The 16,922-nt window shown below is 38.2% G+C and overlaps 1 protein-coding gene across 1 annotated transcript in view; it reads left to right on the top strand.

Moving 5' to 3' along the window:
• The first annotated feature begins 6,522 nt into the window (after positions 1-6,522).
• Positions 6,523-16,922, top strand: part of LOC139934705 (uncharacterized) — a 47,728-nt gene continuing 37,328 nt past the window's right edge. Inside the window, exons 1-9 of the mRNA XM_071929075.1 lie at positions 6,523-6,770; positions 9,886-10,011; positions 11,623-12,000; positions 12,365-12,607; positions 13,678-13,929; positions 15,101-15,352; positions 15,499-15,750; positions 15,954-16,205; positions 16,352-16,603. Of these exons, the coding sequence (XP_071785176.1) occupies positions 6,707-6,770; positions 9,886-10,011; positions 11,623-12,000; positions 12,365-12,607; positions 13,678-13,929; positions 15,101-15,352; positions 15,499-15,750; positions 15,954-16,205; positions 16,352-16,603 (2,071 nt within the window). The 5' untranslated portion in view covers positions 6,523-6,706. The remainder of the gene's footprint in view (positions 6,771-9,885; positions 10,012-11,622; positions 12,001-12,364; positions 12,608-13,677; positions 13,930-15,100; positions 15,353-15,498; positions 15,751-15,953; positions 16,206-16,351; positions 16,604-16,922) is intronic.

Genomic DNA, 16,922 nt, shown 5'->3' on the forward strand with positions numbered 1-16,922 from the left:
AAAAGTAAATTAGTCGACGCCATGATATGTCTCTATTGTCTGCTTCGAAATATTATGACTAAAATTGATTGTTCAGTGAAACAAAGGTGGTATACGTGCCACTTAAAGACTACGTACAATAAATTGTATAAGCTTTCCTAGAAATAGTTAGTTACTTCATCCATGGAGGAAAATCCTCCACGCCTCATAGATGCATCAACTGATTGTTGCAAATTTGTTGCTAACTTGGCAGACTTCCATTCATGATATAAGAGATACCAAGCCCAATTTCAGCTTTATGGTGCACTAATTTTCCAAAAGAAATAGTCCTTGCGAAAATGGGGGGGGGGGGGGGGGGAACTATCTCGAACCCCAGTTTTAAAAATATTGTGATTAATATTCTTTTAGAGCGAAATACATACCATACCATCGTCTAACATCGGGGGAAAATGGTCTCAGTGTCAAGTTATGATATGGAATCTTCGAAATTCAGGAATGCACAAATTAATGCAAAGATCGTATGTATTTGAAACCTCGTCAATCGAACTGTTTTTTGTTTTTGTTTTTTACAAAAAGGCTTTTTGGAGGATATCAAATGCACAGCGGCGATTTTACACTTGTGTTTAACCTGATGTGATATTTTATACAAATAACGGTACTGGAGATTTGTAGGTTAATATCTTAAGAAAGTATTTTCTGACCTAATCACGTTGTTTTCTGACCTCATCAAGATTCTACAATTCAAGCCATTTATTACGATTTAGTGTTTGGCTCTCAAGACAGACATGTTTACGCGGTTTTGGGTATATCTCCTCAATGACAACTTGTGAGGCCATTTTACAACACCCCACCCAAGTAACCAGTTATGTATATTTAACTAAAGGTAGACCTCATTAGTCTGTGCTCTGCGAACTAACAAAAGCGTATCGATTAAATCATTGTGTATATCCTGTCTGTGGAAGTGAAGAAAAAAGTCTGTCCACAAAGAAAGCAGCGCATTATCACCTCTTTAGTCCCTGCCTTTAAATCTCATGGATGACTTTCTTTACAAAGCCCATTTTCTTGCCGCAAGGGGACAACAATTACGTAACCCCGGAATTCAGGACAGCCGTCTGGTAGGGCGCCCTTCTCTTTGGCAAAAAAAAAAACCAGTTAGTGGTCCCCTCCCTCCTTCTTTTTAGAGGCCGCATTTTTATTTTTTATTATTAATTTTTTTTTCAGTGTACTTCTCATTAAACTTACTAATCTTTGAGAACTTGACAAGTCTACAATGTAAGTGGTGACTTTACGCAGAAGAATTTAAATACTTAGCGACTACCTTTGAAAGAAATAACAAAATAAAAAATAAAAAGGCCCTGATCCTCCTCTTTTTTGAAAAAAACGTACGATTAACTGTTTTTTTTTTTTTTTACTCGGCCTTAGTGTCACCTTAGGGTAACTTGTCCATTGACTGTACAAAGCTCCATGATTCTGCTCGGGTGAATTGCGGAACAAAAGAGCGCACTGGCTTCTTAATAGAATTCCTCCATGGACAGTCTTGGCATAAACAGATCCATTGATAAACAGATTCTTGGCTGGTGATTTACGCTAATAGAAGATTGAGATGCTCTGGTTACGCGTAAAGACTATTTTGTTCTTATTTATGGGTGGGGTTCTCAGATAGACCTGGATTTGATTTGACAGTCTTGGCATAAACAGATCCATTGATAAACAAATTTTTGGCTGGTGATTTACGCTATAGAAAATTGAGACGCTCTGGTTACGCGTACAGACTATTTTGTTCTTCTTTATGGGTGGGGTTCTCAGATGGACCTGGATTTGGTTTTATAACCACGCAGGTGAACCGTAGTGGAATAAGTGCCCTATACGAATTTTAATTGCATAGAAATCGTATACTGAAAGCACAAGAAAGTTTAACAGCGCCAGTATGGGGCGTAGTCTTGCGTAATAGCGGAGATGCATGCACATCTTTGACTGAATAAAATAATATCAATATAAACCACAAGGGAAACTGAGTGGGTAAATTTGAAAACGATTTTTGGGGTTGAACAAAGACTTGACTAGAGTGGGAGTCGAACCAACGACCTCCGGATTAACGTGCCGGTGCTCTGAATAAAATAATATGACTCATTATGGTGTTCTAAATTGGTTGAACTTGCACTGGCAAATGGGTATCGATTTCGTCAGATAAAATATAGCAGGGCGATGTTTGTAATACTTCTGAACGCTATATAGTGGATTTCCGTTCATCCCACATTCTGTTATTCAAGGCAGTGGACACTGAGTAACGAGTGACGAGTAATGGGGAGAGGTTGATGGTATAACACATTGTGAGAAACAGCTCCCTCTGAAGTGCCATAGTTTTCGAGAAAGAAGTAATTTTCTAGAATTTTATTTCGCGGCCTCAGGTTTAGAACTTGAGGTCTCAAAATCAACCATATAAACGCACACAACTTCGTGTGAGACAAGGGTGTTTTTTTTTCATTATTATCTCGCACGTTCGATGACCGATTGAGCTCAAATTTTCACAGGTTTGTTATTTTATGGACATGTTGAGATACACCAACTGTGAAGACTAGTCTTTGACAATTACCACTAGTGTCCACTGACTTTAAATACACCGTGGACACCTTTCGTAATTGTCAAAGACCATTCTCTTTTGGTGTATAACATTATGCACACTGAAATAAACCTGTGAAAATTGAACTCAACATTGGTCGTCGATTGCTGCGAGAGAATAGTGGAAATTTATAGAATAGTGGAAAAAACACTCTTGTTGCACAAGTTGTGTGCTTTCAGATGCTTGAATTCGAGACCTCAGCTGAGGTTTCGGATTCGATTCAAATTATTATTTCAGTGAACATTACTTTTTTTCAAACTACTCTACTTCAGAGGGGGATGTTTCTATCAATGTTTCATACTATCAACAGCTCCCCATTGCTAGTTACCAAAGTCAGTTGTGCTGCTATTGATTATTTTGAGTAATTACCAATAGTGTCCGTGTGCCTTTATAAGGTTACTTCAAACATGGAAGAATTTCCTCCCGTGCTTCAACAAGGGTAAACTCCGACCAGCGTCCACTGCCTTCCACTGGGGCCATGTGTATAAGTAAAAACCAGGGTCTCCATTTCAAAACTGTATAATGGATTGGAGACTAAAAAACATATACAATTTTAATCAAAATGAGGCAAATTAGGTAAAGGAGACAACATGCAAAATAATGGTGTGTGTTTTTTAGGTATAAAGCTACAGGGTTTTAATGTTGTGAATAAACACACCCTGTTTCATGAATTTGAAACACGCAATAAGTCGATTATTCGTATTGTCAATGAAGTTAGTTCTGTTTTCTCCATCTTGAGAGACATTCTAACCGAAGCTGGCAGTTTTCACAAATATCATTCCTTCGGGATGGGATCGAACTAAATTCAATCTTTGCTGCAAACCTATAGTCTTCCTGATCCTTTGACGGGCGGCCTTAAAGGCAGTGGACACTATTGGTAATTACTAAAAAATAATTATTAGCAAAAAAACCTCACTTGGTTATGAGTATTGGGAAGAGGTTGATGGTATAAAACATTGCGAGGAACGGCTCCCTCTGAAGTGACGTCGTTTTCGAGAACGGAGAAATTTTCCATGAATTTGATTTCGAGACCTCAAGATTAGAATTTGAGGTCTCGAAATCAAGCATCTGAAAGCACGCAACTTCGTGTGACAAGGGTGTTTTTTCTTTCTCCGTATCTCGCAACTTCCAAATGAGCTCAAACTTTCACAGGTTTATTATTTTATGCATATGTTGAGATACGCCAGGTGAGAAGACTGGTCTTTGACAATTACCAACAGTGTACAGCGTCTTAAAGGGACCAGTGACATGTCCTTGATGAGTGACAATGACAAATCACAGGTTCGGATGGTAAACAGCTTTGAGTTTTACAATTCCCCAATAATAGAGAGAGATGGGGAGGGTCGAAAAAAGGGGAACCAAACTCACACGTTATTACGTACATGAGAAATAAAGGTCGTGGGTTCGAATCGCACCCGAGTTATGTGATTTGGTTTCGCATTGCTCGGGAAAGTACTAATTATACGGAGCTACACACATCGGTGTGTATTATTAAAACCAGAATTTATAGTCTTGTCCCAGAAAAAGAAAATGCTGGAGGAATACCACTTTGAAACTTTCTTTTTAGTGTGACTGTTTAACACTTCACTATATTATGTTTAGTACAGCGATTTATTAGTATTGTTTATACTAATATTATCAGTATTTGTTTTCGTTTTATGATTTTGAGAAGGTCGTTCAATTTAGTAACAATACATGCTTCAACGTGGGAAATCAAACATATTCAATGATATCTGCTAAACCACAACATTTTTTATTAAGAGGATAAATATTACAAAGGATAAAACAAGTTCTGAAGATGGCAAATTGTGGTAACCCCTACTGTTGCCGTATACATTTTATATATAAACTTAAATATTTATTCAATACAAAGGAATGTTTAAAATATAATAGCCAATTGTGATGTTGACCCATCAAAACCCAGGGGGGCTTGTAATTTTTTGAAATATTTTAATGTATACAAGTTTATAAGTGTGCAACCTTTAGACTGCCAAGCTTCTCGACACCCTTGTAAGACCTTGTAGTTCAAGTGGTGTATGTCTTTGTCAGCAGGCGTTACAAAGCCCATGTGGTTGGAATAAATCCCACCCTGGATTTATGTCCTTTAAGATGGAAGGTCAGGAAGTAAAAGTAAGGCTAACATTAATCCCGTCTTACAGTACTTTTTTTAATTCTTTTTTTTTATTTTGGGAGATTTTTTTTTTTTTTTGGCCGGTTCGAGTAGATGTGTCTAGCCCGCTATATACTTCCTGCGAATGTGATATGAATGTTGACGTCACAAATTTAGAAAGGAATTATTTGCTTAAGTTCAAAATGTGCTCGACTCCTGCGAGAGCAGCCCTGTGCGTCAATATTTGCATTCGTGAATCGCAGGAAGTATTAACCGGGCTTTACTATTTCACCAAAAAGAAAATATTACAAAATACCAGATTGAGTGGTTAAATTGTTATATATTTTTCATCATACCCATACAAATACAAAACAAAAAACTTACAATACACGAGACACTTGCCGACACAAGGAACTTGAAAAGTGAACAAGATCACTGCATTTAGCTCTCGGTGAATTCAAGGTACTTATGAATTAATTAAACGTCTATAAAATGAGTGTTTTAACATGTTAAACTGTTGCGGTACCCGCTGCTAAAACATAGGATTCGAACTGTCTCTAGCTACCGGGCAATCTCGGTGGTCTAGTTGGTGACACTGCTTTAAAATTGCAAAGGACGTGGGTGCGAATCCCACCTGAGTAATATGCCTGTGATTTTTTCCCCCACAGAACTCTGAAAGTACTGAATACACAGTGCTTGCACACACATCAGTGTATAATGGGTGAACCGCAACTAGTATTCCATATCCCTGATACAAAATTAACATTTTAATAATACTGGGGGCGGGGAGTTGTTGGGGGAGGGGGATATTTCTGCTTTGAATTTAATGCTCCAACTGGTGCAGTAATAATGGTAAAATAGCACCTGTGGACTGTGATGAACACGTCCTATTATCCTAACATGCGTGTGAGGCTAAAGAGTCGCCAATCACCCCGGGGAGCCACCGTGGTTCTACTTGTGTGGCTGCCCCAAAGGTAAAAACAACAACGAACAAACAAACAAACAAACAAACAAACAAACAAACAAACAAACAAACAAACAAACAAACAAACAAACAAACAAACAAACAAACAAACAAACAAACAAACAAACAAACAAACAAACAAACAAACAAACAAACAAACAAACAAACAAACAAACAAACAAACAAACAAACAAACAACAACGAACAAACAAACAAATAAACAAACAAACAACAACGAACAAACAAACAAACAAACAAACAAACAAACAAACAAACAAACAAACAAACAAACGCCCCCACTATTACTAGTAAAGTACCATGAATGGAAATCAAGACTAGTCTTTGACTTTTACCAATAGTGTCCTGTGTTTTAGGCATGTACAGCAAAATGAGCATTGTATAAGCTCATAGTTTACTGAGAGGGAAAACATGCAAAATACACAAGAGAAAAAGGGGAAGAAGACTAGCTTTTGACAATATTACCAATAGTGTCCAGTGTCTTTAATTATCTACAGTACATGCACAGTATACGCCAAAACGAACGCATTCATTAACAGTAAATCGAATCATGGAACCATTTATACCAAGAACCTAGTTAACGAGTACAAGACCAGTGGTATTCAAATCGGGTTACACAAGTTATTGTACAACTTACAGGCTGCCATTCTGTGCCTTAGTGTAAGCACTATGGCTGGAATTCCTCACCGTGAAGTCTTCTAAATGGGGCGAGGCTTTTGTAACACATTGAGGCGAAGAATTGTTATGCAACAGCCTAAAATGCACAATACCCATTGACGCTCTTGGCCAATCACAGAACAGTGCCTTTCTGTGAAAGCATCGAGGTCCTTTAAATCTGGGATGGGCGGACATGCACGACTTCTTGGACCTAGTGAAGAAAGATCTCAGACGAGGCGCAAGGTGTAGGAAGAGAGGAACACCTACTTCACTAACAGTCAGCCAGACTGATTTCCGAGCACCAACGTTTCTACTGGGGTTGTTGTGCCCCCTTTCTTAACGGGGAAGAAACGACAAAATGACGGCGTCTCTGGTGTTGGCGTTCGCCCTGGCGATTGTGTCTGGCCAATCATATGCACAGGGTATGTATTTTGTCGAGTATTACAAAATAATCATAGTATTACTAATAACTTACTTTAGTGGGCCTACCACTCTCACTAATGTCCTTCCCCGACAAATAAAATAACAATTATTGACAATAATGACTATTTGCGTTTTCCTGAGTAGCTTGATTTTGGGGTACAAAGAGGGGATAACTTTCCGTATGGCGCCACCACTTTTTCACTGATTTTTACAAAAAGGGATAAATCAATCAGGTGAAGTAGATACTATTCTATTTTATTTCGAATGAAAAAGTGGTGGCGCCATACGGAAACTTTTCCAAATATGGGTTGGGCAACGTCTTAAACCTTCTTCACTCAAAGTTTGTGGCTATCAAATAATATTGGGTTATCTTTTGGGAAAAATTGCCGTATGGAGCCACCACTTTTTCATCCGATTTGAAATTATATACATGTAGTATCTAATTTACCTCAACAAGATATCCCTTTTTGTAAAAATGAGTGAGAAATTGGTTGCGCCATACGGAAAGTTGTCCATACTTTGGGCCGACGACGAGCAAAACTTATTAGTGAGAGTCCTGGTTGAAGTATAGTTTATTCACCATGATTTCTTCTTAGTTGGGGTTTGGAAAGTTATTCTATAACCAGTAGATGCGTGGGTAAAAAAAAAAAGGTAAAATCTCATTTTGGGAAGAGTGTTGGCTCTAAAACAACCGGTGTGGTCTCGACGTTTCGAATGGTTTACTCTTACTCTGCTGGTCTTCAGGGGGGACAAGCTGTATACGAATATTGTTTCCCAACAAAGCGACAAAGCTGCAATCATCATTTGATTTTGTATGAGGGCTATTTGATTTGTCATTTTCTGCATCCTTAATTTTCCGCATAAAAGGAAAACTGTCTTCCAATAAACCGTATAAATTAAAATCGATAATTTTCTGGAAGAAGTGATAGTGCCTCGCCAAGTCCATATAATTCGATTAAGGCGGTAATTATTGAAATTGCTTTACGGTACCGGCGCTGGATTATGTTCGGGTCGAAGGGCTGCTCTCGGCATGGTTATTGTGGGTGCATGAATGGAAAAGACGCCGTCTTCCCATTCTATAGCTTTAGTGTTAACTTCTTTTGAAAGGCGGTTTTCCAAGGACTACAGGCCGATGTTGGTCTGCTTTGCATATAAAGAGGTACTAGCCAGAGGGTTAATTCCCTTTGAACCATCTTCAGGCACGAGCTGGCACATGAGGGCGGTGTCCCTTAACTTTGTATAATAGGCCCCATTTTAAATGAACTTATAATGTGGCTGGCCCATTCTAGAGTGATTGAGATCTGTATGGAGCACTTTAAAAAAGTGGTTGTTGAGATCTGAGGTTTGAATTTGTACCTTTATACTTGATCTTGTGGTCAAGTTAAAAAAAATAACCGATTAATCGTCGACGTATAAAGAGGAGGAAGCGGGCCTTTTTATTGATTACTGTTTTATTTCTTTTAAAGGTGGCCACCAACCATTTTTATTTCAAACTGGCCACAAATTCTTCAGTTAAACTTAAAAATCACAACCCACTCTATGTAGTCTCAAATACAAGTTTTTAAAAGATACAACAAAATTGCACAGAAAGTTTGTCTTTTCGGATAAAAAAAAAGGGGTGCAGCCTAAAAAAAAAAAGGGAAGGGGAGATCAACTGGCATTTTTTGTTTTTATGGCCCAATCCATCCACTTAACTTAACCACGTTTTGGGGTCAGGCGCACCGCCCTTAACTCCCAAAGCAGCCAATGCCAATGTTTCGGACAAATAAAAAATAATGTCAGATTAATCTAATTTTCAATCTTGAGCCGTTATAATTTCTTAAAGGGGCCCATCACACGAACGCCCCAATAATTTTTTTTTCCCCAAACCGATTGTTTAGACCAGTTTTGATGAAGTACTTCTTCTCACGAACTGTGTAGTTTAAGTTTATAAAGTCGTTTGGAAAGCTGAAGCACAATGTAGTCATAATACACTATTATTAGCACCTGCAGTTTTAATTGCAAATTTTCGTTTACGCACATTAGTCTTTTATATTTTTGTGCTGTATTTGTCATAACCATTTTTAGTACATTTAATCAAACCTAAAAAGCAAAACAAACAAAAAACCTTGTGGCTTGGACACGTTACTCTCCAACAGTTGTGCACATATAGTTTTCTTTCTTTCACTAACTAGAAATTGTTATGCTGAAAAAGTCCATAGACGTACAATGTCATTCAACTATAAAATAAATTGCGCCACTTTATTTGAAAGGGGTGGGGTTTTTCCCTTACCATTCGAATTTTGTTTTATGTACCACCCAATCTCTCGATAGCCATGTTTTATTTGGAGAGTGGTACAAGATGTTAAAAATTTCATGTCCTCATTTCATCATTATCTGATGTATTTATCTGTAATATGGGGAACGATGCTTTGATAACAAACGTTTGATCGTATGTAAATAGTCACATAACCCTTTCGGAGAACAGTTGTTGTTGTCTGAATAATAATTATCTTTTTTTTATGTTGTGGGTAAAACTGGCCATTTACTTTACTTGAGGGCTACATAATTATACAGATGCTATGGTGATGCAGAGATATATTTTGCAAAAAAAAAACTTAGTACACGTTTATCAAAAACACGTAACTGGAGTTGAAATTCCTCCATGATCCATACAAATTAAGCCAATACTTTTAAGTTTCAAGACGATTTCGCAAAAGTTTCGAACATTAACTTTGTATTTTCTTTGATTTATTTGTGTAAAGTTAACATTTAATGCCAACTAAATTAAACAAAAGCTGAAAACGAAAAGGTTGAAATATTTAATAGAAAGGTGTTTATTACGAGAATAGGCCCCCAAAACGGGTTGCCTTGATAGTGGTGCACAGCGCCCTCTGTTGACACAACTTGCCGATTCTCAAACGGGCTTGCCCTGATGCAAATGCTGTCATGTTATCGTCTGCTACACACCATTTTTACAGCATTGCAGCATGAAAACACACGTCGCAAAATTGGACATGAGTAACTTACAAATTTTTGCTTTAGTAGCAAATGTCTAGTAGAAATTATGGTGCACCTGCATTGTATATAACTTGTAGATTTCTTTACAATGTTTTGTTTCGGTTTTCTTTGCAGAAATGTGCGCCGTTAATCAGTGTTCAAATGGTGAAAACTGTTACAACCGACCGGGTAGCGCTGAGGGCTTCGTTTGCGAGTGCAACTTGCCATTCCGTGACAACTACAACTGTGCCGTTGGACCTGGTTAGTAGTGACTGTTTTTTTTTTTAAGTGTTTGCCATTTGTGCTAGTTTTGTTAAATTATGGTTTATTAAGAGAATTGTATGCCCTAAATCTTACTGAAATTTAAACATTTATTATTAAAAGTCATTGGACTATTGGTAATTGTCAAACAAACAAAGACTAGTTTTCACACCACTTGGTTTCGCGTATCTCAACAAATGCATGAAATAACAAGTCTGTGATTTGTGAAAATTTGAACTCGATTGGTCATCGGAGTTGCAAGATATCTATGAAAGAAAAAAACATAGTCTCAAAATCAAATTTGTGGAAAATTACTTCTTTCTCGAAAACGCCGTCACTTCAGAGGGAGCCATTTCTCACAATGTTTTATAATATCAACCTCTCCCCATTCTTGTAACTTGTTACCAAGTGAGGTTATGCTGGATAATTATTTTGAGTTATTATATTACCAATAGTGTCCACCGCCTTTAATTAATGCAGTAACGCGATAACATCGGGCAATATCTCGAAAATCCAATCTATCCTATTCTTTGACAATAGAGCAGCTAAAAGGTAATAATATTTTTTTATAATATTTATTCGGGCAATCACATTTACAAGCACATATACATACATAAAAAATATTTAAGAAAACAAAGAAAAACAACAGTGGGGTGCCCAGGAGAGCATAAAAGTTAAAAAAATAATTGTCGCCAAAAGGCGTATGTCTCCTAAAAAGGTCCTTATCCAGTTATACTTTTTGTTGTTATAAAAGAAGAGAGTACATTTGGCAATTCTTATTTGCTGCTTGATTTTGAAACTTGGTGTACACTTCTCCAATAGCAGTGTATTCATTGAAATCATAAATTCTAAAAATATTCTCATGAGGAAACGAGTGTTGAAGTATCGGAACATTTTGGTTTGAGGGACATGCCTGCTATCAGGCGTTTATTCAAATTGTTTGTTTATATGCATACAGGGGTCGATTTCACAAAAAATAAGGACTATTCCTAACTTAAGACTAGTCCTAGGAGATGTACAAATTGCACTGGTAGTCCTAAGTTAGGACGAGTAACGGGTCCTAACTCAAGTTAAGACTAGTCCTAACTCTTTGTGAAATCCACCCCAGGACTCAACAAACTCACACACGGGGATATAAATACCAAGCTGTAACGTCGGTTTATCAAGTGCACAAATCTGGAAATTGTGATTCAGGAACTAGTTAGCGAAAAAGGCCTATATATTATAATATACACCGAGGTGTGTTAGCACTGTATGTGTATACTCAATACTACTTTAAGTACTACTTTCCCAAGTTCTATGAGAATTGCAGGCATTTTAGTTTTTGGTTACGATTCGATCCCACGACCTTTGCAATTCTTAAGAGCAGTTTCATACCAGCTAGACCAGTCAACCAAAATTGCCCGGTTAGCTAGATGCAGTTTGAATCTTAATGTATGTTTTACATGTATAGCAGAGAGTACTTCAACAATTTAATAGATGTTCAATGTGCACCGTGGCTTTAGAGTATTGGTTATTGTTGTGAAATCAGCGTTTAGCTTTGTTACTAGTATTTAAAACCCATAGCCTAGTGATTACAAGCCTTAACCGTGGTTCTATTTTCGAAAACAGATAACCAGGAGATCTATACCTGCTATGGTAGTACCTGTACCAGTGGAACCTTCGTCAGTAAGGACTACCCAAACAACTACCCGAACCGTTACCGAGCCCTCTACCTCCTGTATATCCCAGGAGCTTCTGGCATCACATTCACATTTAACTCTCCATTCGGTATTGAGACTGACAAGGACGAGTTGTACATCGGCAAGGGACTCTCAGTTGACTTCAATCTACTCCAGGGGACTTCAACAGTTGGACCAGATGTGCGATTCTTTGAAGGGAACGTACTTCCATCAGATTTCACTATCGACAACACAGACGTCGCCTGGCTCTACTTTATTACAGATAAGAACATCCAGTTTAATGGTTTCTCTGTGCAGTTCAGAATGGGTGAGGAACTTTTTTGATGGCTTCATGTTTATAAATCTTAAAGACACTGTTGGACACATTTGGTAAATTGTCCAAGACCAGTATTGTCACTTGGTGTGTTCACAGCAATGCATAAACAACAAACCTGGGAACAGTTTGAGAATAGTGAAAGAAAACAACACACTTGTTGCACCAATTTTTGTGCTTACGGTAGTAAAAGACAGCTAAGGTCTTATGCTATTTGAGTGAAAAATAGTAACTACGTTAATTCACACATTTTTATGCTAAATGATGTATAATATATGCAAAGTTAATTCTTGTTCAGGATCTCATTGCAAAGTAGTGCATTTTATAAAGAAGTGTTTGTGAAATGATTGTCTTGCAGTTGATCAGTCCCCACCAGTCATAAGCAACTGTCCAACTGGTGTCACTGTGACAACTGCAACAGCACAGGCCCAACAGGCCTTTTGGGTTGCTCCAACAGCGACCGATGCTGAGACATTCACCACAGTGTCCTCCCACGTTCCTGGTCAGACCTTCTCTGTTGGGATAACCCCTGTGACGTACACCTTCACTGATCTGCAGGGAAATCAGGCCACGTGCACATTCAATGTGAACGTCATCCAAAGTAAGTGAATACTATACTTTCAAATTGTCATTATTTTTTAGGAACTAGTCCCTTTTTAGAGAATTTCAGTGTCCCAAATAGACTCTGAGTCCCTGATTCTAATGCTATTAAGAAAAACGGTGTCACTTTATAATAACTCATGGCCGTGATTTTAATTTTCTGGATTCTTAACAAATGCCTGAATCCATTAAAATAATTTGTATACTCACACACTGTTGGTGTAGTTGCCTAGCCACAGATCATCTAATGTCCCTATTTCTGACTTGTCGGCAGGTATAGAATACCAGACATCTGGAAAAGGCGCTAATAAACGCTTATAGCCCTAATGAATAATTTGATCGCAAATGATTTCGAACTTTTGTAGATTAATCTAGCCTTTTAATACATAGATCACTTTATAGCGCCCCACGCTTGGCTGGTTGATTTATTGTAACAATCATCCTTAGTTTCCCAATACGAATTGTTGGTTTTTTAAAAGGCAGTGGACACTATTTGTACCTGTCATTACTCAGAAATGTTGTTGATCTCTTTGTCAGCTCATAGTGGATTGCATAAAGTGCTTACACTGCCAGCAACTGTTTTGTATAAGTAAAAACTAAATCTGTAATGTTTCTTTAAAGGCAGTGGACACTGTTGGTAGTTGTCAAAGACTAGCCTTCACAGTTGGTGTATAGGCATAAAATAACAAACCTGTAAAAATTTTAGCTCAATCAATCATCAAAATTGCGAGATAATAATGAAAGAAAAAACACCCTTGTCACACGAAGTTGTGTGCATTTAGATGGTTGATTTCGAGACCTCAAGTTCTAAATCTGAGGTCTCGAAATCAAGTTCGTGGAAAATGACGTCTTTCTCTAAAACTATGGCACTTCAGAGGGAGCCGTTTCTCACAATGTTTTGTACCATCAACCTCTCCCCATTACTTGTTACCAAGTAAGGTTTTATGCCAATAATTATTTTGAGTAGTTGCCAATAGTGTCCACTGCCTTTAACAACGCTTACTCATCATGGAACATTCACAAATTGATTAACTATGAGATAATACATATTTTAATGTTTGCCACCAACAGTTGATAATCAACCACCAACAATAACAGTGCCTGCTGAGGATGTCACAATTACTGTGCCCTTTGGTACCCCCGGCACCAATGTCAACTGGGTTGAACCACAGGCTACAGATAACTCTGGTTCAGTGTTTACGAGCCGGACTCATGTACCAGGGTCTTTCTTCAATGTGGGAGATACTGTTGTCACCTATACCTTTGTTGATCCTTTGGGAAACGCGGTTACGGCCCCATTCACAGTAAGGGTTGTAGAACTAGGTAAGTCATAGTGAGTGGCAATGCTTTTTTTTTTTCTACTTTTGTAAGGATTGGCTGATGAGTAAGTATGCTGCATTCGATTATTTGATCATTTTTTGAAAGGTAAACCATTCAATTCACTTCAATCGACATTTATTTCCATATTGCTAAACTTTTAAAAGAATAATCACAAGTATTCATGAAACTTAAGAAACACCGTCACGCAAGCTTTCAACGTCAATGTTATCATGCTTAGTAAGTAACAGAAGAATTTTGAAGAACCGTGGAGGCTATGAGATTTGTAAGACGGTTCCTTTTTATGACAGACTGAATGCACATGTGTCAGTGCATCAAGAGGTTGTAGCTTGGTTACCCCCAACTGTCATTGTTATGCTTGATTCTTAAACAGCCAATAAAGGATGATCTCAGTATTTTAACTATTACCTTGTTTTTTACCATGTTTTAAGTGAGGTAACACTAAGAGACTTGTTGTACTTTTTTTTTTAATGTTTCCTATGGACTGCAGCTGTTAGAAAACTGTAATATCTATATATTTTAGACAATCCTTTATTGGCTGTTTAACTGAAACACTTCTAGTACATTACAGCAAGGGATGAAAGCATAAAGTTAAAATCTAAGTTGTGTATGATGTCCAAAAGGTAGCCTCTGAGAAAGACTTAACACGTCGGGGTAGACACATCAGGCCATTAACTTTCTTATTTACGTTTCTTATTCTCTTCCTTGATAATACTAGTAACTGCACTCTAGTACTATCATGTACTTGGTCATTTATTTTCAACCAACTTCAAACAGTTTCATAAAACCAAAACACTCTGTTGCGTCCGAGGACTACCTCCCTCACAGAGTGACAATGGCCTGAATGCAAAAATCTTGTTCAATCTAAAATTTGTTACAGGAGCAAACAATTTCCATGTCGATTCCCTGTGTTGCGCTTCCTTTGAAATTCACAAGTTTAAATTTTTCTTAAAAAGTATGTGTTTTGGTAGTCTTGGTTTGACCCTTTTTAAGCCTCAACAACTTTTTTTCTTAAAATTGCTTTTGATAAAAAACATTTGTGTCGTCCTATCACACAAAAGTGGCCTAAACTTTTATTTTTCCATCATGAGTTAACTATTCCAGAATGAAAACTATTGGTTCAACCCTGTTTTAAACTCGTATTCCACCCTTATAGCCGACACTATCGACCCAGTTGTCCTCAACTTCCCTGAAGACGTCACCGTTACCGTGCCATTCGGAACACCTAGTGCAAATGTACCCTGGGATACCCCAGTAGTGACAGACAACTCTGGGACAGTCTTCCCAACCACCGACAGGCAGCCAGGAAGTTCATTCCCTCCAGGCACCACCCCAGTGACGTACACCTTCACTGATCCTGCTGGAAACTCTGTGACAAGAACATTTAATGTTAATGTGATTGTGCTGCGTAAGTACATGACATTCCTTACATAATGATAGCTTTTTATTGGAATTTGTTGAGGTGATTTCTTTGTGCTTTTGAAGATGCACTTCACAGCCAAGCTTGATCCCAATTTTCAATGACCATTATTTTGTATCTTGTCTTCTCAACAGCTGACAGCACTAACCCAGTAGTAACCTCCTTCCCAGATGACATCACTGTTACAGTGCCATTCGGAACTAACAGCATTCCAGTCAGTTGGGATCAGCCGACAGCTACGGATAACTCTGGAAGCGTATTCCCAAGTTCTGACAGGCCAACAGGAAGTACCTTCCCAATTGGAACCACCCCAGTCACATACACCTTTACTGATCCAACTGGAAACAGGGTCACCAGGACATTCAACGTAAATGTTGTTATGCTGGGTAAGTTTAAAAAATCTTCAAGCAATGTTTAAGCCGCAGCAACTTTTGTCTTCAAGAACTTGCCTATGACAAAGTAACATCTGTGTAGTCTTATCACTTCCCCCAAAATTGGCCTTGGGGCATATTTTCCATCATGAGTTAACTATTCCTGAATGAAAACTATTGGTTCAACCCTGTTTTAAACTCGTATTCCACCCTTATAGCCGACACTATCGACCCAGTTGTCCTCAACTTCCCTGAAGACGTCACCGTTACCGTGCCATTCGGAACACCTAGTGCAAATGTACCCTGGGATACCCCAGTAGTGACAGACAACTCTGGGACAGTCTTCCCAACCACTGACAGGCAGCCAGGAAGTTCATTCCCTCCAGGCACCACCCCAGTGACGTACACCTTCACTGATCCTGCTGGAAACTCTGTGACAAGAACATTTAATGTTAATGTGATTGTGCTGCGTAAGTACATGACATTCCTTACATAATGATAGCTTTTTATTGGAATTTGTTGAGGTGATTTCTTTGTGCTTTTGAAGATGCACTTCACAGCCAAGCTTGATCCCAATTTTCAATTACCATTATTTTGTATCTTGTCTTCTCAACAGCTGACAGCACTAACCCAGTAGTAACCTCCTTCCCAGATGACATCACTGTTACAGTGCCATTCGGAACTAACAGCATTCCAGTCAGTTGGGATCAGCCGACAGCTACGGATAACTCTGGAAGTGTATTCCCAAGTTCTGACCGGCCAAGTGGAAGTACCTTCCCAATTGGAACCACCCCAGTCACGTACACCTTTACTGATCCAACTGGAAACAGGGTCACCAGGACATTCAACGTAAATGTTGTTATGCTGGGTAAGTTTAAACAATCTTCAAGCAATGTTTAAGCCGCAGCAACTTTTGTCTTCAAGAACTTGCTTTTGACAAAGTAACATCTGTGTAGTCTTATCACTTCCCCCAATATTGGCCTTAGGGCATATTTTCCATCATGAGTTAACTATTCCAGAATGAAAACTATTGGTTCAACCCTGTTTTAAACTCATGTTCCACCCTAATAGCCGAACACATTAACATTGCTCCAAACAAGAGGCAGTATTAACCAAAGAGCAAAACAAGATTTCTAAAAATATACCACAAAAATGGACCAGCCAATTTAAAAAACCACACACCACGA

Source organism: Asterias amurensis, chromosome 3 (genome assembly GCF_032118995.1).
Source record: "Asterias amurensis chromosome 3, ASM3211899v1".
NCBI lineage: Eukaryota > Metazoa > Echinodermata > Asteroidea > Forcipulatida > Asteriidae > Asterias > Asterias amurensis.